At 39.5% G+C, this 26,997-nt stretch overlaps 1 protein-coding gene across 1 annotated transcript; it reads right to left on the reverse strand.

Moving 5' to 3' along the window:
* Positions 1-8,888: 8,888 nt before the first annotated feature.
* LOC127569864 (eukaryotic translation initiation factor 4E-binding protein 3-like) lies at positions 8,889-26,811 on the reverse strand. Its single transcript, XM_052014850.1, has 3 exons — positions 26,542-26,811; positions 19,610-19,786; positions 8,889-14,893 (listed from the first exon to the last, which is right to left on the reverse strand). The coding sequence occupies exons 1-3, from the start codon at positions 26,669-26,671 to the stop codon at positions 14,862-14,864; spliced, it is 339 nt and encodes a 112-aa protein (XP_051870810.1). The 5' UTR covers positions 26,672-26,811; the 3' UTR covers positions 8,889-14,861.
* Between the last annotated feature and the right edge of the window lie 186 nt (positions 26,812-26,997).

The raw sequence follows: 26,997 nt of genomic DNA on the forward strand, positions 1-26,997 counted from the left end.
CATCAGAGAGCTGTAGTAGCCCATTCTTAGGCTCTGCATGTACCATCACAGTTGAGGTCAGCTGAATAAACAGAAAATAGGTATTGTACTGGAATCATTCTTTGTTCTGTAGGTCAATTTCATACCACGTTCTTTATTTATCTATCATGGAGAGAGGCACGGGACTAAAGAAAGAAGGATTTGCATTTACGTAGCATCTTTCATCACCTCTGAACGTCCCAAGGTACATTGAAGTCAATGAAGTATCTTCTGATGGGTAACTGCTTTTGTGATGTAAGAAATGCGGCAGCCAAATTGCACACAGCAAGTTCTCACATTGATGTGACAATGACCAGATAATTTTTCTTTCATGATGTCGAGAATAAATATAGGAACATAGGGAAAGATTTCTCTGATCTTCCTCAAAAAATTCCCAGTGGGATCTTTTGCATCTACCTGAGAAACAAAGCTTTGACTTGATGTTTAATTTAAAAGGCAGCAACTCTTCTACTGCAACTCAAGAGGTGCAGCACTTGAAAGGCAGCCTAGATCTTTGAGTTTACAATGCAAAACGTGAACATGTGGCTTTCCACCCCATCATCCCAGCAGCTAATAACTACATGAATAGTTGAGGTCCAGTAGAAAGCACAGCTGACAATTAGACTCTCAGATCATTATCCCTACTCTGTCTTACATTATTCAGCCATGACCCAGGTCAATAACTTGCCTTCAATTCTATGAACAACTTAATCTTACAATCTAGTATGACAGATTTTATTGAATGCCTTCTGGAGATCTGTAGAAATAACATTCACTACTTTAAGTCACTCATCAAAAAGTTAACTCAAGTTCACCGTGCATAACCTACGTGTATAATTCACACCAGCTCTGAAAATCTATTCAGTCACTCTATGCTTAATTGTACGCTTAATTTTTTTGCAACAAATGTTATACTACTGGTCAAAAATTCTCTGGTTTCTGCTTTTCTCAAATCTAATTGAATAGGTCCCAAATCAAAAGTCATTTGTAGATTATAGCCTGTGATTTTCCGATATTACTCATTTCCTTTAAAGATAAGAAAAGGTATTTATTTATTTATTAGTCACAGGTATATCGAAACACACAGTGAAATGCATCTTATGAGGATAGGTTGAGTGAGCTGGGGCTTTTCTCTTTGGAGAGAAGGAGGATGAGAGGTGACTTGATAGAGGTGTACGAGATGATGAGGCATAGATCAAGTGGACAGTCAGAGACTTTTTCCCAGGGCGACAATGGCTAACATGAAGGGATGTAATTTTAAGGTGATTGGAGGAAGATATAAGGGGGATGTCAGGAGTAAATTTTTTACACAGGCAGACACATTAGGGATATTTAAGAGACCCTTAGATAGCCTTTTGCATTACTGAGAATGTGCTGGGGGCAGCCCGCAAGCATCACCTCTCTTCCAGCACCAACTCCATGCCCACAACTCCTAACCTGTATGTCTTTGGATAACCTGTACCCTGGGATGGAAAATTTCTGCTCTTGGTGTTATTAGTATTTTCATCACTGTTACTTTGTAATTTTGATAAGTATTCAATTACAGGTTTCTTGGATGTTGAGATATCCATTTCTGCATTAAGTACTAACACAAGTAAATATTTTCATTTATAATATCATCTTTATCGGTTTTCAAGAGCTATTAACGTCAATGAAACTGAATTTCAAAAGAGATGTTCAATTAACTTATGTCATTATAACAAATATTTAGCATATGCAACAGATGAATTTCTATGCCAGTGTTTTTTCATTTTCACTTAGAACATAGAACATTACAGCACAGTACAGGCCCTTCGGCCCACAATGTTATGCCAATATTTTATCCTACTCTATCTATTTAACCCTTCCCTCCCACAGAACTCTCCATTTTTCTATCATTCATGTGGCTATCTAAGGGTCTCTTAAATATCCCTAATGTGTCTGCCTCCACAACCTCTGCCAGCAATGCGTTCCACGCACCCACCATTCTCTGTGTAAAAAATTTACTCCTGACATCCCCCTTATATCTTCCTCCAATCACCTTAAAATTACATCCCTTCATGTTAGCCATTGTCACCCTGGGAAAAAGTCTCTGACTGTCCACTTGATCTATGCCTCATCATCTCGTACACCTCTATCAAGTCACCTCTCATCCTCCTTCTCTCCAAAGAGAAAAGCCCCAGTTCACTCAACCTATCCTCATAAGACATGATATCCAATCCAGGCAGCATCCTGGTAAATCTCCTCTGCACCCTCTCCAAAGCCTCCACATCCTTCCTATAATGAGGCAACCAGAACTGAACACAATACTCCAAGTGTCTAACCAGAGTTCTATAGAGCTGCAACATTACCTCACGGCTCTTGAACTAAATACCCCGACTAATGAAGGCCAGCACACCATATGCCTTCTTGGCAACCCTGAGAGATCTGTGGACGTGGACGCCAAGATCCCTCTATTCCTCCACACTGCTAAGAGTCCTGCCATTAACCTTGTATTCTGCCTTCAAATTCGATCTTCCAAAGTGTATCACTTCACACTTTTCCGGGTTGAACTCTATCTGCCATTCTCAGCCCAGGTCTGCATCCTATCAATGTCCTGTTGTAACCTACAGTAACCTACAGCAACCTACAGCAACTTCTTGCTCTTCCATCACCACCTGTCGAACTTACAATTCTTAGCCACCCAAAAGAAGAACACTGAAAGTAAACGTTTTTGGTATGTGAAGGGTGAAAACTAAAAGGAACACACTCACACCATCTGCAGGCTGTGAATTAGAGAGGATGTTGGGATAAGTGTACGTATGAAGGACAATGAGATGGGAGAAGGATTAGGGTATGAGGTTACCATTATTTTTTACAGTTTCCTTCTGTACCTATGGTGCTGACCATGAACTCAGTAATCTTTCTTCAACAGTGAAAAGTACTGTCTCCTTCATTGGGTTGAGATGATGCAGGGTGGATGATGGGTATGATCACTCAGAAAGGAGACCTAAAAAAGAACTTACCTTGAAGAAGATGGAGGTCTGTGACTCTCCAGCAGTGGTTCAGCTAAGTTACCAGCAAGCTTCCCCTTTTCCTATCTTCAGTCCTGAAGAAGGGTCCTGACCCGAAACATTGACCACCTGCTTTTCTCCACGGATGTTGCCTGGCCTACTGAGTTCCTCCAGCATCATAGTGTTTTTCACCTATATTCCAGCATCTGCAGTCCTTTGTTTCTCTAGTATTACCAGCAAGCTTATTCATTATTTCCACTGTTGTGTTAAATCCCTTTCTGTAGCATAATTCCACCCATAAAATCTCCACTGTCTGTTTATTGCACATTATATTCACTAAATTTATTCAGGCTTAGACCCTCTTGGGATACCGCCTGGTTATGGCCTGTTTCTGTTCACGTTTAACAGTCTCCACAGGTACTCAAAACACATGAATAGATTCTTCCCAACAAAAATATGAAGTTGTTTAATCTGTGCACTAGATACTTGATCGGTATATTGATAATATTTTTCATCGTCGGTTGACACCACTTATGCATTCTACTGCTACTTGCAGGACTTGCCATAATTCGCAGTGCTCTGTTGAACCCTTTTCTATTGTTTATTTCTACCTATTAAGTCTCTGCTCTCTGCATATCACTTATTATATTCATTCAATCCATTAAAGTTTTCATCCTTATTCATTCAGGCTGCAATTTCTACTCTACCACTTCCCTATTTCCTGTTGATTTATAGCCTGATATAGTTAATTCTCAGTCCTAACCATGTTGCAGCCATGACTCAGTAAAGGATAGCAAGGGTACCTTCCAAGTAAAATTTACACCTTTAATTCACTAAAATTTTCCTTACTCTCCATGCATTTACATAAAAACACTTTTTTTGGGGGTCATGCACCATTTAACTCTCATGCCTTTAGCACAGTTTTTGATTACAACTCTACTCTTTTCTACTTAATCTGTTTTACCACAACTATTTCTCCCATAACCATCACTCATAACCTCCTTCCCCGCTCCTCCATCCCTACTAACCAATTCAAGAATTTAAAGTTCTTGCAACTACTATTTAACCTTTTCATTAGTAACCTGGTCCCAGACATGCTTAAGTGGAACCCTTCCCAATGGTACAGAACCCTGCTGTCCATATACCAGTGCCACCCCTGTGAAATGGAACCCCTCTTTGTTATACACCCCTGCAGACATATATTAGAACCATTCAGGTGCCATTCTTTATTCCCAAGTGGGACCTTTGCTCTTTCCCAAAGTAGATACATTGTAGCTGTAGCTATGGGAGGGAGAAGCAAAGCGGGAACATTGGTACCCCAGTAATCATTACCTACATGTGCATGTGTATAACATGTGTGTTTAATGTGGCACTTTAAAGCCAATCTGTGCACCCCCTGCTCTTTTCCCTGTTGTCGGTCCCAATGTAGACTTAATTGACTGTCTCCATTCCTTTCCGTCCAATATCCTTTCAAGTCAATTCAAGATGCTGCTCACCTTGACACCAACTAGACATGTAATAGGATCCACTACCCTTCTTACAAAGATTGCTTTCTGTCCCTATATGGTATCAATTGCGATTAACATGTTGTAGTTTCCCTCCTCCTCTTTCCCCCCCTTGGGCAGCCTTCTGCTCCTGATCATTATTCTGGCTGCTCTTTTGACGGGCTTCATACCTGCCTTTGCATGTAGCAGGTACATTGTGCCTGTTAGATCCTCATTCTCTGACTCACATGTGTTGCTTTTATCCTGTACATTGTTGGACACATCAAGCCCATTGTCATCCTGTACCTCTGTACACATGATGATTTGGAGCAAACTGTCCTGATGCTCCTCCTCCATCACTTCTATATAACTAATGGAAAAGTTTCTGGACAGTTCTGAATCAAAGACTTATGATTCAGACATCTATTACAGGCATGTTCACTCAAGATGGACTCACTATCCACTGACTCGCGCATGCTGCAATCCAGGTCCTGATCCATTCTTCTATATATTAGTCAATATCATTTATATCTACTTTTTTGCTTGTTAATAAGATTTAATTTTCACATAGTAAACACCAAAATACTGGCCAAAACTCAAAATACTTTCTCCCATTAATTTACATGAAGATCAACAAGTCCAGGAGGTTCTTCACCCTTCCACACTCATACTCTGCACCAAATTCCCACTCAACAAGTTCTCACTTTACAGTCTGTTTACAATGTACTCCATCTATAACAACATTGTACACCAGTTTTTTGTATTTGTATTTTATACATCTTTTCAAGCTCTGCCCTTACAAGTGCTCAGTTAGCTTCCTGCTCACTTTTCAGGCAATTGCTTACAGCTGATTGACTTGTTGCATCTTAACTACTTCTGACAGCCAGTTCCTATTAATAGTTCAATGACTTAAAGTTTCATTTACAGTTTTAAAAATCTGTTAAATGTTAAAACCTAGAAAGGTATATGGTACCATTTCTCACCAAAAAACTACATTGTGTGTCTCCTTAACACTTTTGAAAAGTTTTAAAGAGAAGACAACATTATACAGTGCTGTTTAAAAGAATAACATTAGTTGTCCTCCTCACATAACACTGTGCTGTTTCAGAAACAGCACTACAGAAAAGCTCCAGTTGAACATCTTGCAGATGTCTTAAGCCAGCTCCCTGAGGAACAAATGTGCAACATGACCAGCACTTTTCCAACTAGAGAGCGCTGTTTACTTCCATACAGGTACACCAGTGATTGCTGAGGGCTGGGAGCGTACTTCCAGATATAGTGAAAGGAACCAGAGTGGCCTGTAGTTCACCTCATTCACGTGAGGTGTGGCATCTGTTCAAGGAATCACCACAATCTTCCAGGGCCACTTGGACTTGATAGCTTCAGGAACAACATTGACTCATAAAAAGACTCTGATCTCACTGAAGAATTCTTCATTAAGTTTAGAGCTCTTGCCTTCACTTACATTCACACTTTCCCAACACCTTTTCTAATAACACACTTACTCTCTCACACATGCAAGCCACTTCCGCCTGCCTTCTCCCTTTTCTTTTTCTCTAACTCTCCCCTTGCTATGTCCCTACTGTGCTGCATGTCTCTCTTTCCCTTTCCATGTCACCACTACTCCTGCTTTCCCACCTTCCTCCATCTTGGTAGACATTGCTGAGCTCTTATGTTAATCAAATTATGCAATGCACAACAAAGTACAAAGAACAGCAGCCTGTCTGCTATATACTGTGCAGTGTAGTCAAGAGGGTGTAGTTGGGGAAATCTCATCTTTGGTCCCACATGGCAGTGATTGTAGGCTGGTGCATGTTTAATTTCTGTTTCTCTTGTTAATGCTGCTTATATGATGCTATGTGCCTGTGATGCTGTTGCAATTAAGTTTTTCACTGCACCTGTGCATACATGTACTTGTGCATATGACAATAAACTCGACCTTGACTTTGAGCTGTATGTGAAACAATTGGGATTTGAGCTCAAAACTCCATCTTTTGGAGCCATGTAGGCTCTGAGAGATGACAGGCAGCTAAGAATGAATAAATCATGGGTGCTACAACCAGATCTGAATTGACCATTAGAAATATCTTTTCATTCTCTACCACCAAGAGCCTATTAAGAGAATATTAGTGTATTGAGAATGGGACCTATAATGACCGTGAGTGCAATGCATGCACATTGGGGAAGTCTGTAGGGCAGCATATGCCATTAGTGAGTCTGCTTACTCCTCTGAACTGATGGGGAGGTAGACAAAGCCTGATCTTGTGGAATAGACAGTGGCAATTACCTCCCCTAAGTGGTGGTGATCAGCAACATAATGTGTGGTGGTTGAGGAGAACCAAGTGTCCATTTAACTAGAAGTACATAGGACATGCTTGAGAGAGAAATGTAGGGACTGGTATCATCCACCACACATGACTTTTGCCTTTGACTCCATCAATCATGGGGAACTGGGAGGCATCCTTCTCAAATTTAGCTGCCAACTGAAATTCATTTCCATCTTATAGTTGCTTCATAATGGCGACCGTGATCTTAACCACTGGGTTCACAACAGACATGATATCAGTGCAAACTGGTGGCAAGCAAGGCTCTGTCATTGATCCCATTTTCTCTGTCTTTCTCACCACAGTGCTGCACCTCATTTCCAATAAGGTTCCTGTAGGAGTGGATCTAATCTCATGTTCAGCTTGTGCATCTCGAATCCAGATCCAAAGTTACCCCAACTTCAGTCATCAAGCTGCAACATGCAAATGACAGTTGTGTTTGTGCAATTTTCGAGGCCGAACTCCAAGGCGTTGTCGACTTATTCACTGAAACACAAAGTTCATGATCAACTGGGCAACAGTGATCCCTGCACCCCTGTATACTTCTGAGACATGAACTAGCTACAACAGGCACTTGAAAGCACTGGAGAGAGACCACCAACTCTGTCTCCAGACAAAGAACCCCAGTGATGAGGCCCTAATTACAATCATTCAATCTTGAAGCACATGCACATACTGGACACCAGACTCCTGAACTAGACACTATTCTGAGTTCCATCACAGCAGGAAATTACTAGATGGAGAGAGGAAATGATTTAAGGGCTGGCTTCAGAAATCTCAACTGCATGTCTAAGTGTGAGGAATTCAACTAGAGCTTTTTTTATAATGTCCCCTTGACAAGTGTTGCAAGCCCATGGAGAAAGGGCATTCAGGATGGCACTGAGGAACTTTTATCAGAAGCTCACACAGCCCAGCATAAACAGTGCAAGGAGCACACCAACTCCCAAGCTACCCATCCATCTGTGTGGTCAAGCACCTCCTGCCCCATCTATGGAAGAGTCTGCAGATGCCATGTTGCCTCATGAGCCAACTCAGAACTGACAGCATTGAGTCATAGTGCAATACTGCAAGGATACCAGTCCTTCGGCCCAACAAGTCCATGCTGACCATGGTGTCACCCATCTAGTCCCAATTTCCAGTGTTCGGCCCATATCCCTCTAAGCACCACCCCTGCATGTACCTCTCCATTACTATACTATTGTACCTGCCTCAACCACTTTCTCTAGCAGCTTGTTCCATATACTCACCAGCCTCTGCATGAAAAAGTTGCCCCTCAAGTCCATTTAAAATCTTTCCCCTCTCACCCTAAATCTATGCCCCCTAGTTTTGGACTCCCCTACTCTGGGGAAATGACTGCTACTATCCTCTATCCTGGAGTGAAAGCAAATCATCATCAACTCTTAATACTGCCTCAGAAGAGGAGAAGAATATATGTGGCAAATATCAGCAACAGTGAGCTGGATTGACTCTGAAGTGGGAAGAGTGACAGTGTCATTGACTGCAACTGAGGGAGTAGTGTATGCACGTGTAAGCTTGTGATCAAGCTTTTATGAGATCACAGACATGAATGACAACCACCATGTGGCTGTGCCTTTTGTATGGATGGTGCATCTCCAAGAGGTGTATTGTCAAGCATTGGCATATAGGTATCAGCTGCTGAGCCTTTGTTTGTCTCCTCTTGGTCCCCATGGATGCCTGGGATGTGTATATCGCATGTCCATGCCATCCATGAAGGGGTGTTAAATCTAGAAAAATAACCATCATAAGTCAGTTTTTGGTTGCAGCAAAATGTTTGGAGAATCAAGGAAGCGTCAATTTTCAAAGTGAGTAGTTTGTGGAGCAGGTTGTGAGTCTAGAGTAGTGTGCAGCAGTCTGGACATGAATGGAGTTTTGTGTGATTGACCCTTCTAAAAATATTGCTTTTGAGCAGTCAACATGAGAAAATTCTGATTCTTCTGTGAGTGGCCAGACTAATATTTTCTGACTAAGGTGGTTGAAAATCTCTCTGATTATGGATGTTGGACATTGCACATCATTAGGGCAAGGATCTTAAGATTAAGATATCTTTATTAGTCACATGTACATTGAAACACACAGTGAAATACATCTTTTGCGTAGAGTGTTCTGGCGGCAGCCCACAAGTGTCGCCACGCTTCCAGCACCAACATAGTATGCCAACAACTTCCTAACCCATACATCTTTGGAATGTGGGAGGAAACCGGAGCACCTGGGGGGAACCCACGCAGACATAGGGAGAACGTACAAACTCCTTACAGACAGTGGCCGGAATTGAACCCGGGTCCCTGACGCTGTAATAGCGTTACACTAACCACTACACTACCATGCCTGCTTCCTAAAGATTTGCTTTCACTCAGGATAGAGGATTGTAGCAGTCTTTTCCCCAGGGTGGCGGAGTCCAAGACTAGGGGGCATAGATTTAGGGTGAGAGGGGAAAGATTTAAAATGGACTTGAGGGGCAACTTTTTCACTATCTTGTAAGGAAGCCAAGGATAATGTACACAAGTATCTCATTCACAAATGTGGACATAATGTTAGCAACTGGCAGGAAGACACCCAGTAACCAACAGAGCAATGCTTTTTTTTGATTTTGCATGAACAATGTGTACATCGAGCCCTAAACCTTAAGCTAAATTTCAGATTGAGACCTACCTACCAATTACTTACTAGACTTGCTAGATATTGTGTGGATAATGAAAATAGTAAAACTTTCTAAGTCATATGATTCATAGGTTATTTTTTATTATTTTAGGCTCAACATGCTCTACAGTCACTGACATAATATTCCACTATCAGCCATTACAAGATTAAAATTTGACAAACACTCTTATTTTTCCATGTCTTCTCCAAATTGATCTTTAATTACCTTACCAAGATCAGAAACTCGTCTTGTGCAGGAACAGAGGGCAAGTTCTACATGGTGGAGTCCCTGCATGTCATTGCATTGCATCATTTAATTTTGGAGTTGAGACAAAATTGACATTATGTGTGATTCATTATCTGTTTCCTTAGATAAACTTCCATAACTGGCATTTTAAGAAAAGACAATTTGAATACACAATTTCAATTTTGTTTTTAATTCCAATAACCAAGATTTTCTAATTTCTATCCTGTAAAGTGTTAAGAAATGCTTCCAATAGTGTTGAGTGGCACCAGTTCAATCATTACAGCACACAGTACAGGTAACTAGTATTTAAATACATTGCTTGATACATATTCCAAAGGAACAGTTAGGTGTCATCAAGAGAAACATGCTGCAAAATGGATCTTGCTTTGCTAAACTAAAATTTAATTTGCTGACAAACCATTAATAATTTTGGATTTGGAGTTATTTTAAACTTAATACTTGTTACTTTCTGCTGGAAGCTATTGAATGTGAAAAGTTCTACAGAGATGATGCAGAGTAAAATATTTTTTCAGATCAGCCGAGGGTTGGAAAGTTGATTATCCTCCAAGCTTTTATATTTTAATCACTGAACAACAGTTTTTATTTTCTGCATTGAATAAGATTAAAATGGTGTGATAATCATGAATCCTAAAATAGGCTCAATAAGTTCTGTAACATATCTGGAAAATGGAAACTGCAGGAGAATATTTCATCATAAATACTCTTGTGACAAGTCATAAGTTATATAGATAGCCAGAAAAGCACAAAAACCTCAGCAATGGCAGAATTAAAAATTCTGGTAACCTTTGTAGTTCCTTAGGGCCTGAGATATGCTCTTTGTTAAGTGATTGTGGGTATAGTGCAGGGTGTGATGGTGTGAAAGTACAAGGTGGATAGGCCCAGATCTGGGCATCACAGCTGCTGTCATCTGTGTCCCTTCGTGGAACTGGATGACAGTTTATTTTTGATATCTCAATCCCTGGGGGCACAGAGGGTGGAAGTTGAGGAATATCAGGAAGTCAAGTTGGGGCAATATCCTGTTGAACAAATATCGTGTTGGACAGCACGGTAGCGTAGCGGTTAGCGCGACGCTATTACAGCGCCAGTGATCGGGGTTCAATTCCCGTCGCTGTCTGTAAGGAGTTTGTACGTTCTCCTGTGTCTGCGTGGGTTTCCGCCAGGTGCTCCGGTTTCCTCCCACATTCTAAAGACATACGGGTAGGTTAATTTGGGGTTTAAAATGGGCAGCGTGGACTCGTTGGGCCGGAAGGGCCTGTTACCACGCTGTAAATAAAATTTTTTTAAAAATCAATTTCAATACAAGAATAATAGGAATCTATCAAGAACTGCCATTGAAAGTTTACATCAAAACCTGAGGTGGGCAGAAGTTCTGGCTATGATATAGAAGGCCTGTTACATCAGCAGAAAGATTGGTCAACAAGCTACATCACTGACTAGAATTCCCATTCCTTTTACCCTCTGCGTCCCAACATATTTAGACATTAAAATTAAATCACAATCCAAACCCAAGTGGAAGCCTATTTCATCTACGAACGGGTCTTGGTCCAGAATCTCCCGCTACAATGGTATTAAGATTAAAATAGAAAATCAAAAAACCTAGATGCTATAAATCTGAAATAAAAACAGAAAATGCTGGAAGCACTCCGCAGATCAGGGAACCTCTGTGGAAAGAGAAACAGAGATAATGTTTCACGTCAAAGTTTTTTCATCTTTCTACAGATGCTGCCTGACTGTTGCATGTTTCCAGTGTTTTCTGTTTTTATTTCAAGGGGGAAAAAATCCTTCCTTACAGCTGATTGGAGACCCTTTCATTCCTGTCTCTAGCTCCCTACCCATTGGTCTCCCCAGGCAATTTCCTTGGGTTATAATCAGTTTCTAGCCTATGCTCATCTTCAAGGGTGGGGAAAAGCAGGCAAGGCAGCAAGTCCTTCAAATGAGGAGAAAGCAACAAAAGAAACATCTGCATAGATGTCTGGAGACAACTAGCATATGACTGGATTTTGTCTTTTGATAACAAATTTTAATTTTACTACATTCTATGTTTCTTATGAAGTTCAGGAATGTACTAAACAATGAGGAAGTTACTAAGTGGCTTCAACAGCACATAGACTGGTGAAATGGGCTGAAATGGGCAGACTTCCAGCAGATGGAACTTAATGTCAATGGGTCAGACTTAACATATTCCTCCCAACTCCAGACAGCCTAAATCTGACGAATGAAACATTCATAAACTCTGTACATCTAGGCTAACAAAGCTTAATTGCTTGGATTCATATGCTTACTTCTACTAGTTCTGTCATGATGGTTAGTAAACATATTTCATGATCTGATAAATTTCTTTGTTCTACACTGTTAATTTCTCTCCATTTTGGAGGTGTCAAACTACCGTGCCCTAAATTCCCAGTGCATGTATAGGTTAACAGAAACATCTATAGTTGCAGGACCTTCCAAGACTCATTAACCAGCATCGGCTTTGCACTTTTTTAAAATACTATTTATTATCAGCATGTGGCATTCCTGGCAAAGCTGTCATTTATAGTCATTTCTTGGTTGTGAGGATGAAGAAACAACACTATATGTCCAAATCAGGATGGTCTGAGGCTCAGAAAAGGACTTGGAGATGGGTGTTTCCATGCACCTACTGTCCTTGTCCATCAGAAAGAGGGGCGAACTCCCCAAAAGCTGTAAACACTGCACCTACAGTACATCAGTAGCATAGAGGTGGAATTTTAGCTGAGGACGAGGTGCCAAATAATTAGACTGTTTTGTCTGGATGGTTTTGAGTTTCTTGAGTGCTTTTGCAGTTGCACTAGTCCAGATAAATGAAGAGAATCGCAGCACATTGCTCACTTGTGCATTGCAGATGGCAGAGAGATGAGTCGGGAAAGGTCACCCTCTGCAGAAAATCCAGTCTCTGAACTGATCTATTATCAGGCATTTTAGTGGCTGATGCAGCTGAGTTTCTGGTCAGTAGTGATTCTCCATGACATTGATGTTGGAAGTCTGGAGTTCAGTGTAAAATGCTGTTAAATATTGTGTAGAACTGATTAAGCTCTTTACTTCGGGGGTGTTCACTGGGGTACTCAGAATGTAGGTAATGGTAAACACTGAATACTCACAGTCCTCATTGCAATATCCTGGGATCATTGCCTTTCCTTCGACACTGCTGGATCAAAATCCTAGCACTCCCTGCCCAACAGCAGTAGGAGTAACCTCACCACATGCAGTTCAAGGAGGCAGCTCATCAATGCCTTCTCAAGGGCAAGAAGGGATGGGCAATAAATGCTGACCTTGCCAGTGACACTCACATGCCAGAGATGAATCTAAAAATTATGGCTGCAAACTAACTATCACAGTACAAAATATCAGCATTAATCATGCTGTATCATCACAAATTGACACCATCAACACCTATGACAAAGAATTCAATTTACTGGTTAACCACTTCAAAACAGCAAGTGAGAAGATGTTACTACTTGATATTCAAAAGAAAATGGAAGACAACACATTTTTTGTAGCATGGATGGGGATTCTGTCACTTTTCACCACACCACATTCCACAAAATGGGTACAGCTGCAAAGACCCAATTCCACACTGCTGGCTGGAGGTAGGGCTACACTTGTCAATTCTACATGCTTGTGATAGATCCTGTATTTAAAACCTGCAAACTGTATGCACTCCAACTGGACTGAAAATGCCTGGGATCTTTTATCATGAAAAAGTCCATAGCTTTCCAGGATTTCCCTGATTTAATTGTAACAGTTGTAAACAGCTGAACATCCAAGCCAAGATATGCCCAGCTTCTAAGGAAATACAGTAGGCCTCAAACAATCTGGCAGAGTTACATGAAATTCTTCCTCAGACACATCTAAAGCAGAGAAGTCATTTTCTACCCTTTTCATTGTTTACCATATTCCTGAATTTCATACCATCTGCAAACTTCAAAATTATCTGAGGCCCTAACAGTATAGTGTGTGGATGACCTAGAAAAAGTCCTTGTTTCTCTAACTGCAGTTACAATTTGAAAGTTACAATGGTTAAGTCACAAAATAAATTTTCCTTTATTGACTTGCTGCATGGCATCAACTGTCAGACCCAAACACTGGGCATGTTTCTCATGGGGATTTTGGCCTTGATTGTCTTGATGATTTGTACTAATGTATAGACTCCAGAACAATGCATATCAAATAGCAAATAATAGGGTGTGAGATTTCTGCCGTTAATCATGCCACTCCATATATTCTTGGGAATTTTGTAATATCCTGGAATTATCTCCATCAAAAACCATTAGACTGTAATTATCACAGCTTGACCCCATTTAAATCCATGATAACCATCATTACTGTCTTGAATTTAGGTCAGTTTGGTCTCTCCTGCTACTTAGACCTAAAACTCATGGTGCTGGTGGGCTCACAGTACATGATTTATTCAGAGGCAGGCTTATTACATGTGAATTCCCTGTATTACAATAGTGGCAGCATTTCTAAAAGTACCATTGTTCTAAAGGACCTTGAATATACTGAGGTGATGAAAGCTGCTACTGTAAATGTGGAAACTTTGTCTTTATTTAAAATTTCACACCATAAATATAAGAATCTCATGTACAAGATGGTAATAATGCAACATTTCTATAGACTTCAGCATTTCAATTACCACCACATTAACAGTGAAATCAGTGTGTTGCCCACTGAATGCTTTTTCATTACATCAGTATGCCCAATGAGGTATATTCTTATTAGCACTGTAGGAAAATATTGAGTAGTTTCCAGCTCAATGTGCTAGACAGAGCTCGTCACCAATCTTGCTGCTGCACAAATGTCTGGACCACTGACTCCTTTACAGCTAATTAAAAACTTGTAAAGTTGGAATTAAGGACCAAAAAAGCCATTGTATCTGGACTAAAGTAGTAAACTTGAAAATTTTAAAAAATGTATACAACTTCCTACAGAAAAACAGCACCAAACATAAAACAAAGCACCTAAAAAGTCTGCCCTTCCCCAACTTTAAAATCACAAGTTACAAATGATTATATTTCCACTGCTGAAGTTATCAGCCTCATCTGTTTTCAGGATGGTGTATTGCTCCTCAATAAACACATGTGCTTCTGTCAAGAGAACAATCTTCTTCCAGGGTGGTTTAAATATCCATCTCAAACTGAGCATCATCAGCTATAAATAAAAAACAACACAAATTTAGTATACATCTCTTATTTTTGGTCTTACACAATTACTTAGTTATTTAATTTACCAGCTGCTAGTGTGGGGTTTGAATTTATTTCTCTAGATCATTAGTCCTGGTCTCTGGATTACTAATCTATTAACATAAGTATTATGCCACCATTAACCTTGGCAATTTAAATACTGCAATACATATTGACTCAAGTCCTATAGGTTCTATGCTGGATACAACGTTCTATTTCAGGCAATGCTTGGGCAGCTGATTCCAGCTCTCTGCCAATAGAAATCTTCCCAGCATATGAAACAACACACATTTTCTTTGATAAACAGATGCAGTAGCATGGTGTTCACAGTAAAAATAGCAACTGTTGACAGTATATATTTTATCTATTAGCTATCAGGAATGGAATCTATCAAACCTAAAAACTAAGAATGCTTTGAGAATATCTTTATTAAAATCAGTACTTTGTTATTAACATATGTATTTACTATACAAAATCTGCACAGTAAGTAAAACAAAATTATAGCAGCAAAATATCACTTTTTAATTAATACAAAATATACTAAATCATCTTCCTAAATGTTATTAGTTATGGTTACCACCATTCCAACTCAATGAAGATTTAGAACGGTGGTAACCACAATTAATAATTTGTTTTTTTTTTAAATGTCCTTTGTTTTAATTTCTACTCGCCACTTATTTTTATCATGATGGAGTTCCTTTTGATGAAGTCCCATTGAAATCGACTGCCCTTTGGTAGCTCTTCTTGTGGTTTGTTTTTCAAAATGAATGTCAGCAAGTTATTTTATTGCACAGGGCTCAGCCAATATTTATATTTCCTGATATGGTCGCAGAACAGCAATCAGGAGTGAAAAAGCTTGCCAATTTCCTTCCCCACCTCTCACCTATCTTCCGCAAGCCCCTACAGCGTCTAGTGGACAGTGAGGTCAGCTCCACCCTGCTGTTCCTCCAACTCCAGTTGGCACATCAGGGATACAACCCAAAGCCGGGAAGTCTTTGTGCCTGAGTTCCATGCTGGACTGTCCTTTGCATCACAGAGGACAGCCTACAGCAATATTAAAAATAAACTGAAAAAAATTAATTGTAATATTCTTTTTTGGCCAACTGTGACTCTATGCTGTATAATTTCTGGAAAGGTGTTCATCTATGTATCTAAGTTTGCTATTTTTTCTTTCAATAATGATGAACCCCTTTAGGGGTATATAAAAAATCAATTTCACAAGAAAACAAGACTTTTGTTCCTTCTGGTAAAACTTCCCATTAAAGCATAATGATCAACAGTAGAAAAAGCAAAGTAGCAACAGGATTCTGATTGGCTGTTAAAGTTTAACTTTACCACAGGTACAATGAGAAATGAAATGTTTACAGAAGCTCACACACCCACTATAAATATCAGGCTGCAGACTTTAACCTTTCCTCATGACTCTTTGAATCGTGTACTTCAAAACAAGGTTCTAGGTCATATGAAATCATTTGATACATGTGACAGTCATGAATGTAAAAACTACAGGTGACTTAAGATATTATTAAAACATGCCACATCTGAGATGTTTAAAAAGACTGGCAACAATGGTAGTACATGTTTGGGCATATAAACAAAGAGAAACAGCTTTTCATTTGGAGCAGCATGCAGTCTATCTGTGACCTTAGGTTTCATTTAAGGCTCACCACATCCTCAAAATTCCAAACTGGAATCATGGTGCAGCCAAATTGTAATATGTAACTCACACATGTTTATCCATGTCTCCTTCGAACAGCAAAAGGAAAGGGGGATTGAGACGTGCCAATGCTGCTTGCTGACTGGTGCTCTGTCTGCAGCAGGTCTGGCTTGAGATAGAGGCCAACCCTAGCTAATAAATAGGTTTTGTTTTTACAGACATCCATCAGTCGATTTTGTCCATAAGTTGCATATACATGAAAATCACTCAAAATGGTAACCATACCTCCACAGTATTGTAATGAATGGCATGGAAAGCACACAAGATAGTTGCCTGTCACTTCAATTCTGTCCAACTCTCACTCTGACCTATCTGTCTCTCCCACTCTCGCTCTCTCTCTCTCTCTCTCTCTCCCTCTCTCACTCACTCTTCCTAGAGATGTGGTCATACCTTTCTGCTTCACTTTTTTTATATTTACCTCTTCTATCTCTGACTGCTAGCTTTCAAAGTAGGTGCTACCTTGACAACTCTGGTCTGCTCCTTATCACAGGCATTCCCTCTGTACTCTTTGTCCCTCTCCCTCTCTGCAACTTGAAGTGTTTGATTTCTCAATGTCCAGTCCTGATGAGGGTTTTTGGCCTGAAACTCTGTTTCTATCCCCACAAATGCTGCCTGACTTGCTGAGTACTTGTAGCATTTTCTGTTTTTGTTGCTTCCACTCCAGTTTTGAGGAGTGGAAGATGCCGTGCATGAATTCTTTTAACCTGGGGTATCACATGGTCTTAACCGAGCAAAGTCTTGGTCCAGTGACCGGTAGGACACACAGTCACACGCTGGCTAAATGCACACAGACAACAACATATGATCTTTCCCACAGCTGCCCCTCCCCCACTCTGATATAGTCAGAGATTGAGCCTCCACAGTAGAGAATTCCAAAAGTCCACCACCCCACTGAGTTTGTTCCGATCTTGCTCCTGAATGGTTGACCCTTATTTTGAGACTGTGACCCTTGGTTCTTAAAATATTATCCTTGAATCTACCCTGGCAAGCTCTGGAAGAATTTTGCATGCTCCATTCTTTCAAAAGTCTGGAGAACATGGAAATCTGCTTAAACTCTCTTCATAGGACATTCCCCTCTCCCCCTTCCCAGGAATCAATCATATGAACCAACATTGAACTCCCTCTATCACAAGTATATCCTTACCTAAGCAGGGAGATCTGACCCAAACCCAAGGAGTCTCACCCCGGCTTTATATGATTGCAGCAAAATATTTCTACTCCTGTGTTCAAATCATCTTGCGATAAAAGGCCAACATACCGTTTACCTATCTAATTTCTTGCTAAAGCTTTGTTCAATCATACTTTTTTTCCAGTTGTGCTTGTATGAATTCTGAACTTGCAATTATGGTTTAATTATTTAGTATTCACACCTTTCAACTCCTAAAAAGCTTAATTTTTGTAAATGTTTGCAAACATTTCTTAAGGCTTTGGATTTTGATAGGTAACAAAAGATAAGGTGGTATATTTTTAAAGTATCTCTTGAATGTGATTTGAACCCACACCTTCTGACTCAAAGGCAATATTACTGCTGATTGAGCCAACTTAAGAAAGTACTGCTTGTGCAGTGGAGGTATGCCAGGTAGTTGAAGGCATTGATATGATAATACATTTGGTTTTACATGAGCTTTTTACAGACAATGAATTGTTTGAATTTACCAAAACAGTAAAGGAAATTATCAGTACCATCTTTTCACACTGGAAGAAAACTATTCACAAGAAATTCTATTCCTAACATTCAGTCATAAAATTGTGACAGTATGGAAGGAGGCTATTCAGCCCATCAGGCACATGTCAGCTTTCTTTGGGAGCTATCCAGCTTTTCTCCACTCCCTGGTCTTTCCCTGTAGTCCAGATGTTCTTTCCCCTCATGTGTCTATATTGTTCCCTTTTGAAAATAATGATTAAATCTGCAGCTAGATTCTTTCTTTTTCAATCTTTTTATTAATTTTGAAATTAATACAGATTAATATATATAACATCAATGATTATACATGTGATACAAAGAGATCAGGAGGACAATCATGACATATATAATCATAAAGAATAAAAAATATAATCTAGACCTCACGGTCTCTTAGTAAGCGAATATAATACAAAAGAAAAATCAAAAAGGGAAAGAAAAAGATTTATTGTATAAAAAAAAAGAACCCCCTAATCAAAAAAATAAGTAATAAATCGAAACAAATTAAAAAAATTTCAAAAAAGAAAAAAAAACTGGACTGATATTTCTCGATAAAAAAAGAGCATTATTATGTCGTCAACTCCGCTCCTCTAAGTTCAAAGATGATTGAAAAGGGATCTATATCATATGAAAATATTGAATAAATGGACTCCAAACTTCGTCAAATTTAAGTGACGAATCAACAGTGCCACTCCTATTTTTTTTCTAAGTTTGAACATGATATAGTTTGAGAAAACCATTGAAAAGTAGTAGGAGGTATTAGATCCTTCCATTTAAACGATATGGATCGTTTGGCCATTAATGTGACAAAGGCAATCATACGGCAAGTAGAAGCAGATAAGTGGCCAGATTCCATCCTTGGTAGCCCAAAAATTGCAGTGATAGGGTGAGGTTGTAAATCAATATTCAATACAGTTGAAATAATGTTAAAAATGTCTTTCCAATATTTTTCCAAAAGAGGGCAGGACCAAAACATGTGCGTCAGGGAAGCCACCTCTGACTTACATCTGTCACATATAGGAATTATATGGTGATAAAAATGGGCTAACTTATCCTTATACATATGGGTCCTGTGAACCACCTTAAACTGTATCAAAGAGTGTCTGGCACACATTGAAGATGTATTGCAGCTAGATTCTTGTCGGACCACAACTAAGTCAAGTCCATACAGTTCTGGTCATCTTAATTCTGATGGTAATCATATAAAAAATACCCCAAGAAATTCAAAGCAGTACTAGGGCAGAGGAGAAAGAGGCACCATATTAAACAGGTTAAGGGCACATTACCTGGAGCTTCTTTTTCTGATTCACTTTCTTGTTCTTTAAGTTCTTCAACTTTGGTTAAAGTTGAATGTTGAGGCAGAGTTACACCTGGGATCTGAGGAAGGTAACAAGGCGGTGTCCGAGCAAGTGGAGAATTTCTGCATTCTAGCAAAAATTTGCGTCCATAAACAATCCGTGTACCTGAGCAACAAATAATATATTTAGATTTTGCCCACTTATTAATGCATGTCCACTGACCTAAATTATATTTGTTCCTGCCCCCCATGACAAGAAAACAGTAGCAAATGTAAGCCATTCAGCCCCTCATGCCTGCCCTGCCAATTCAATCTGATCATGCCCAATCTATGCTGACCTCAACTTCTGTGCCAGTTCTCCACAATGCTCAATTCCTCAATCTGTCAAGTATTTATCTAGCTCAAATATATTTAATGATCTGGCCTCCACCACCCTCAGGAGCAGTGAATTCCAGAGATTGACTACCCTTTGAGAGAAGATGCACCAGATTTAAATGACTGGCCCCTTATTTTATAGCTCTGTCCCCTTGTTTGTGACTCTCCCATGAGTGGAAACCAATGTGACCAAATCAAAACAGAAAATGCTGGAAATACTCAGTAGTCAGGCAGCATCTGTGGGGAGAGACTGGCAATGCTTCAGGTTAATGACCTTTCATCAGAACTAGAAAAATGAGAAAGCAAGCAAAATTTAGGTTGCAGAGAAGGGGGAGTGGTGGAAAGAGAATGTCTGTGATTAGGTGGAGACCAATATAATCAAGGTGACACAAATGCTATGGGTGCTCATTAAGAAGGAGAGGTGAATGCTTGTCAATCATATCTGATTTCCTTGGAGGAGGTGTAAACAAAGGGAGATGAATAGGGGCAGAAAAGAGAGAAAAAAGTGCTGGCAATCTGAAATAAAAGAGAATACTAGAAATATTCAGCAACTCAGGCAGCATCTATAAAGAGAGAAAAACTGAACTAGTGCTATAGATGGATGACTATACATTTGAATTAGCCAGTTCTGACAGAAAGAGTAAAGGCTCAGTATCTGAAATGGTTGATGGTGAATACAAAATGCTGGAGGAACTCAGCAGGTCAGGCAGCATCTGTGGAGGGAAATAAACAGTTGACATTTCGGGTCAAGACCCTTCATCAGGATGTCTTCAGCTCCTCCCACTTTCTTCACCATCACTTAAACAACTTTCAGTTCCCCGGCCCTGACCGCCCCATTTTCACGATGGACATAAAGTCCCTGTACACTTCCATCCCCCATCAGGACAGCCTTAAGGCTCTCTGCTTCTTTCTTGACAACAGACCCAACCAGTTCCCCTCCACTGCCACCCTCCTCCATCTGGCAGAACTGGTACTCACCCTCAACAACTTCTCCTTTGGCTTCTCCCACTTTCTCCAAACTAAAAGTGTAGCCAGATTCCTTTTTTCCCTTTTTAAAAAATTCCAGCATCTGCAGAATCTCATGTGCCTCCAAATGAAAGATCAGATACCTTGAGCTTACTTTGGCTTTTTGTAACAGTATAGGAGATCGAAGTAGGAGTCGGATGGAAAACTATCATGGCAGGCAACTGGAAGCTCAGGGTAATCCTGATGGACCAAACAGAGGTGTTCTGCAAAGGGTACATTTACTTTCTCCAGTTTAGAAATCACCACATCATAAACACTGAATGCAATAAACTAAATTGGAGAAAGTGCAAGTGAATCACTGCTTCACATGGAAACACTGTCTGAATCCCTAGTCAGTGGAAAGGAAAGAGGTAAATGGGCAGATGTTGCACCTCTTGTGCCACTTCCATTATCTGCAATTTTTTTAAACTCTATTTCCCTCCCCATATTTACTGTCTGACTTGCTGAGTATTTCTAGCATTTTCTGGTTTTATTTCAGATTTCCAGCATTTGCAGCTGTTTTTCTTTTCACAATATCTAACAAAGGAGGTATAAGTAGTATGTACAACTATCAATCACAAGTGAGATGCCATTTTAATGTAACTTCAACATTTGATTTAGTAAATCTATAATTACAGACATGTACACAAAATAGTGCCAATAACTTTCTCTGAGAAGTTTCTTTCAAAGAACACTTGCTCAATGTTCAAAGGAGCAACAGATAAAGAGCATGTGATTGACTACACTGCCAAATGGAATGAAATAATCCATTCTGGCATGATTATTATCCATCTCATGACTTTTTTTTAAAGAAAATTACTTTCTGTGAATCATACAGATGTTGAAAAGTTGCAAGCACAACAGCTCCTGTATGTATATTTTAGAATATCTAATTCAATGTGACTAATTTCAAATTAGATAAAAGCAACTTGTATTGCGACAAAAAAGTTTTCGTATGGATTTCTGGTACTTGACCCCATATGAAACGTGGTTTTAAGTGTAGTCAGAAAGAATTTAAGCAATATTTTTTCATGAAATGTAATAAAAGGGATGAGGCAGTATGATGTGGTGAGGGAAGGGAAGAGAACAAAATATCTTTCTGTTCAGTGTGGCACATATCCATGATTTATGTACAATGCATTCTAAATAAGGTGTTGATCCAGCCAATTATGTTATATGCTCAGGTTATTCAATTTTAATGTATATCCTGAACAGGTGAATGAACTGCACAAATAAGCAGATTAAGGTCAGAATTAACTCAAGCGGAACTAACATTGCAGAAACTCTTTTGATATCACAATACTAAAAAAATTACCCAACATTCCTAAAAACTTGTACATTAAATATCATTTGCACTACTTTTGGAAGGAGCAACCATGTGATGTATGTGTGACAATATTTTAATAAAGGTTTGTTTTTTTTAAACCGGCATATCAAGAGCTCTGACCATAAGCCCAATTACTGACAGCTAGTGAACTTCTTATTACAATTGTACATGAATGTTGCTCAAATTAATATTGATCCAAAGTGTGCAAGTTGGGAACACTAAAGTTCTGAGAGTTTCAGTGCTGTAAAATTTTGACTGGTCAGTATCCTTACATCAGAATAAATAATCCTGAAGGTAAGAACATCGGAAAATAAAAGGAGTAGACCACTCAGCCCCTCAGACCCGTTCTGCCATTCAATATGATCATGGCTGATATGCCCTGGACTTCATATCCTCTTCTGTGCCAGTTCCCTGTATCCCTAAATTCAGTGACCTTTCAAAAATGTCTCTGCTTCTTTAAATGCCCCAAAGATCAGCCTTTACAACCTTCCAGGGTAGAGAATTCCAAAACGCCACCTCTCTCAGCTAGAAATTCCTATGCATCTTAATTTTAAATAATGACCCCTAATCTTGGAATTACGTCACCTCTTTTGTCATTCTCTCAATCGTGGAAAATCTCAGCATCTACCCTGTTAAGGCTCCTAGGAATCTTGTATGTTTCAATAAGATCATCCCTCACTTGTTTAAATCCCAAAGAATACAGATTTCGTTTCTTTCATCACTCAGATTAGGACAAGACTGTCATCCCAGGAACTGGCTTAGTGAATCTCTTTTGAACTGCCTCCGATGCCAATATGTCTTTTCTTACAATAAGGAGCCCAAAACTGTGTGCAGTGCTTCAGATGTGGCCTCACCATTACCCTGTACAGTTGTGACAGTGCTTCTCTATTTCTAAACTCCAACCCTCTTGCAGTAAATGCTATGATACCATTTGCCTTCCTGACCACTTGCTGCACCTGCCTGCTAATGTTTTGTGATTCCTGCACAAGAAAGCTTTGCTAATCTGCCATCCTTCTCCATTTAGATAACAGTTTACCTTTAGATTCCTCTTAGCGAAGTGTATAACCTCACATTTTCCCACACTAAACTCCACTTGCCAACTTTTCACCCCCTCACTCAACCTATCTATGTCCAGTTATGGAGAACTGATAGCTTCATTGCAAAATGCCATCCCACCTATTTTTGTGTCATCGGCAAATGTGGATATATTATACTCTTCCAGGTAATTAATAAAAATAATTGAGGGCTAAGAACTGATCCTTAGGACACTCCACTTGTTACATTCTTCCAGCCTAATAAAAGACCTGCTTATTCCAACTCTCCATCTTCTAAGCAATAACGAATCTTCAATTCATGCCAACAATCTTCCCTTAATACCATGAGCTCTCACCTTGTGCACCAGCCTTTTATGTGGCACCTTGTCAAATGCCTTCTGAAAATCCAAATACAGTACAATTACAGGTTCCCCTCTATCGACCCTAACATTTCAGCCACTATCAGACATCACTGTTCATGGTAACTGTTCACAATTAATGGTAAATTATGTCATGATTATCATGAACATTAGCTGCATGTGTTTTATATTCAGTTTGTAAAAGGATTGTACATTTACCTATTTTAAGAGCATAGAGCAATGTTTACGAATGTTATATATGGTCTTCCAGAAAGCATCTGATAAGGTCCCTCACAAGAGACTGACAAATGAAGTTCAAACTGACAAAATTGAAGGGAAATCACTGACATGTTAAGAAAGTGGCTCAGCAACAGGAGACAGAAAAAGTAAAAAAGCCAGATAAAGGGCAGAATGTTGTCCTGCAGGAATCTGTGCTGGTCCTTCCATGTTCACAGTATTTTAAAAATAACTTAGATGATGGGATAGAAAGCTATACATTTAAGTCAGAAAAAAAGTCCTGAAACAATTGTATACAAAAGAAGTTGACCATGGATTTCATTAATATAATGTCCAGTCAGTATAATCCTAATTTTTATTCCAGTAAATAAAAATGTTAGAATCGGCATAAAAGTAATGAAATGAATAACTTGATCATATACAATTCTCTCAGGTAATCTTTAAAAATCAAGGTTTTTTTAATAAAGGGGAAAATGAATATTTAAAACAATTATATTGAAGGTATTTCTTTGAATTTGTTAGTACAGCATATCTAGGATTCCCTTCGCACTGGTATTTCAGAAGTTAAGAATTTCCATAATGCTCAACCCATTACAGAACTGCTTTAAGGATTATTGATTCAATGAATATGTACCCGGAAAGTTGTTAGTCCAGATACTGTAATTGTTTCCATGCAGAGCACAATTTTAAAAAGCAGACTATTTTTTGTTTGGAAGTTGAAGTGATGCTCAGTTTAATGTTTAATCTCTGTGTATTTCAATACAGTAACTCCCAAGTTACAATGTTTTGAAACATTGAATTTCTCTTTAATGTTACATACCTTTAGTTATCCATCTGTGCCGGTTTCTATTTTGTTTTAGATTGATGTGAGCTAATCTTGCATTGATGAATTACTTTCAATAGTAATTAAACAAATTAATATCCTGCTAGTTTTGTAACCAACAGCTGGTCCAATTTCCACATGGTTTTTACTAACGGTCCTAAATGATTGCAAGTCTCACAAACAAAAAGCAATTAGAAATTTTACCCTCAGCTAAAACTAAATGTGATGTACATATTAGGTGGGAAATTTCATGGAGTCATGGTTGGAAGGCACTGCACTAAGTTGCAACCTGTTTACAATGTAATGGCTATTCAAGTGCAAAGTGTATCTGCATTTTATTTCGAGTGTCATTCAAAATGATTCAGAATCAAACATATGTAACACTAACAATGAAAAAGGGTTTAAAATCTATCTGAAGAAATTTAGCATGCTCCTGTTTACAGGAGTGGTATCAGTTCAGTTGGTTGTATAGCGCTTTAATATGTCTTAACCACCACAAAACTCACATCAGCCAAGCAAGTGGATACAATGAAATAGATGTACAAAAACAAATAATATAAATCTATAAAGCTATTCATTGAGACACACTGTTTTAAAATCAGCATATTGGATTTTTAATTATACTTTAATTTTTACGAACTTTTCAAGGAATAATTTAAAATGATATATTTTATTCTTGTCATGGTAATACAAGGTCTTGAGCCTCCAAAACTGCCAAATTTGCAGAATTCGGTAGTTTCAACGACGTCTTTTAGTATCTCCGAATTCCCCATTAACAGTGCGATAAAACTGGAATTACGAGTGTTGGTGACTTTGCTGCACTGCACTTCCCAAGATTCTACGCCGGGGGTCTCCAGTGTCAATGCTTCAGATCACTTTTCCGTTCCAGTATTGAGCCCCGCCAGCAGGTACAGTAAATAAACTAGTTTAAGTGGAATTGCGCACCGTTTTTCCAGTTCAATCAATTGAATCGAGTTGATAAGCCGGAACAACTTTGGTTCTTTCTGACACCGAAAATAAGGATTCTCTCAAATGATAACATATTTGCACACTTGTTTCCACACTCTTGGGGAAAATCACCAGCTTCTTCAAAGTAGCTCCTAAACTAACTGCCCACAAATGCGGAAAAAGTGAAATTGATTCCCCTCTAATTTTAATTAATTTCATCCAAGATTTCCCCTGGGATCGGGTAAGATTTAAGAATTCTGTCTGCCTGGTGCAACAATGATAGTAAATCCATTTCCACTCATCTAAACCATTAGTTTCTGCTGATTTGTCGCCTTCGACCAAGGAAACTGTTTTCGAAGCATTTCTGCGTTGAGGAAGGCAAACCTGGGCTCGCACATAAACAAGGATCCTGAACTGCTTCAAAATATTTACGTCCCGCTGAGTTAAGCTGCGCGTGATTCAGAGCAGAGTTGGACAGTGAGAGAGCCAGCGACTGCAGCCAGCCACATCAGGTAGGCATTGACATCAACACGACCTGCCTTACTGAAATTACACCAATCTTCAAACCAAATGCAGATTTCTAGCTTAATCTGTCAAATGCACTGCTTGGCTTACACTAGGAAATGGCAAACTAAGGGGTCCAACAGCCCCGCACTGCAGTTTACTGAAATTTAAGCGAGAATCTAAGTCCCGTCGGAAACAGGTCCTAAACCACCTTCGTGAACATTTACCCAAACGGCAGCAACAAATAACGACCAACGTCGGGAAAGAAGCTTGACCCTGCCGCGGTGACACTTTCGTTGGCTACATTACCTCCTGGGGTGGTGGAAAACAAGGTGCCGCCCGGGGTACTGCAGTACAGGTCGGGCAATTGGGACAAATCCTTCAGCAGAACTTTGGTTGGGATCGGACAGCTTTTGCTTTGATGGCAGTTTGTAGACATTTTTAAAGCGAAAGAAAACTTTGCCAGAAGTTCGAAGTCGCTGTTTCACAGGAGCTATTTCGCAATGAGGACCAGCAATGCGCTCCACAACCCGAGCTCCGTCTGCTGCAGAAGACTGAAAGCAAACCATGTGCAGCTCGGTTTACAAATAACGGGCGGACATGACGCCAAGTGACGGGCAGCAGCTTCGCCTGGGCAATAACAGTTCCCAGAAGTGTTCACAGCTGCTCACGTGGTGCAGCCGATCCCTTCCCAAAAAGGACACATCCCCAACCAAATACATGCATGCAGACTTTTTGTTTTGTTCACTCGGGAGTTTCGGGCGT

This window comes from Pristis pectinata, chromosome 4 (assembly GCF_009764475.1).
Source record: "Pristis pectinata isolate sPriPec2 chromosome 4, sPriPec2.1.pri, whole genome shotgun sequence".
Lineage (NCBI taxonomy): Eukaryota > Metazoa > Chordata > Chondrichthyes > Rhinopristiformes > Pristidae > Pristis > Pristis pectinata.

Coding starts and splice junctions, on each gene's coding strand:
- LOC127569864 (XM_052014850.1), bottom strand. CDS start 26,671: ATGTCTACAAACTGCCATCAAAGCAAAAGCTGTCCGATCCCAACCAAA. Junction 19,787..26,541: donor GTTTTCCACCACCCCAGGAG/GTAATGTAGCCA, acceptor TTTGTTGCTCAG/GTACACGGATTGTTTATGGA. Junction 14,894..19,609: donor ATCAGAAAAAGAAGCTCCAG/GTAATGTGCCCT, acceptor TTTTATTTATAG/CTGATGATGCTCAGTTTGAG.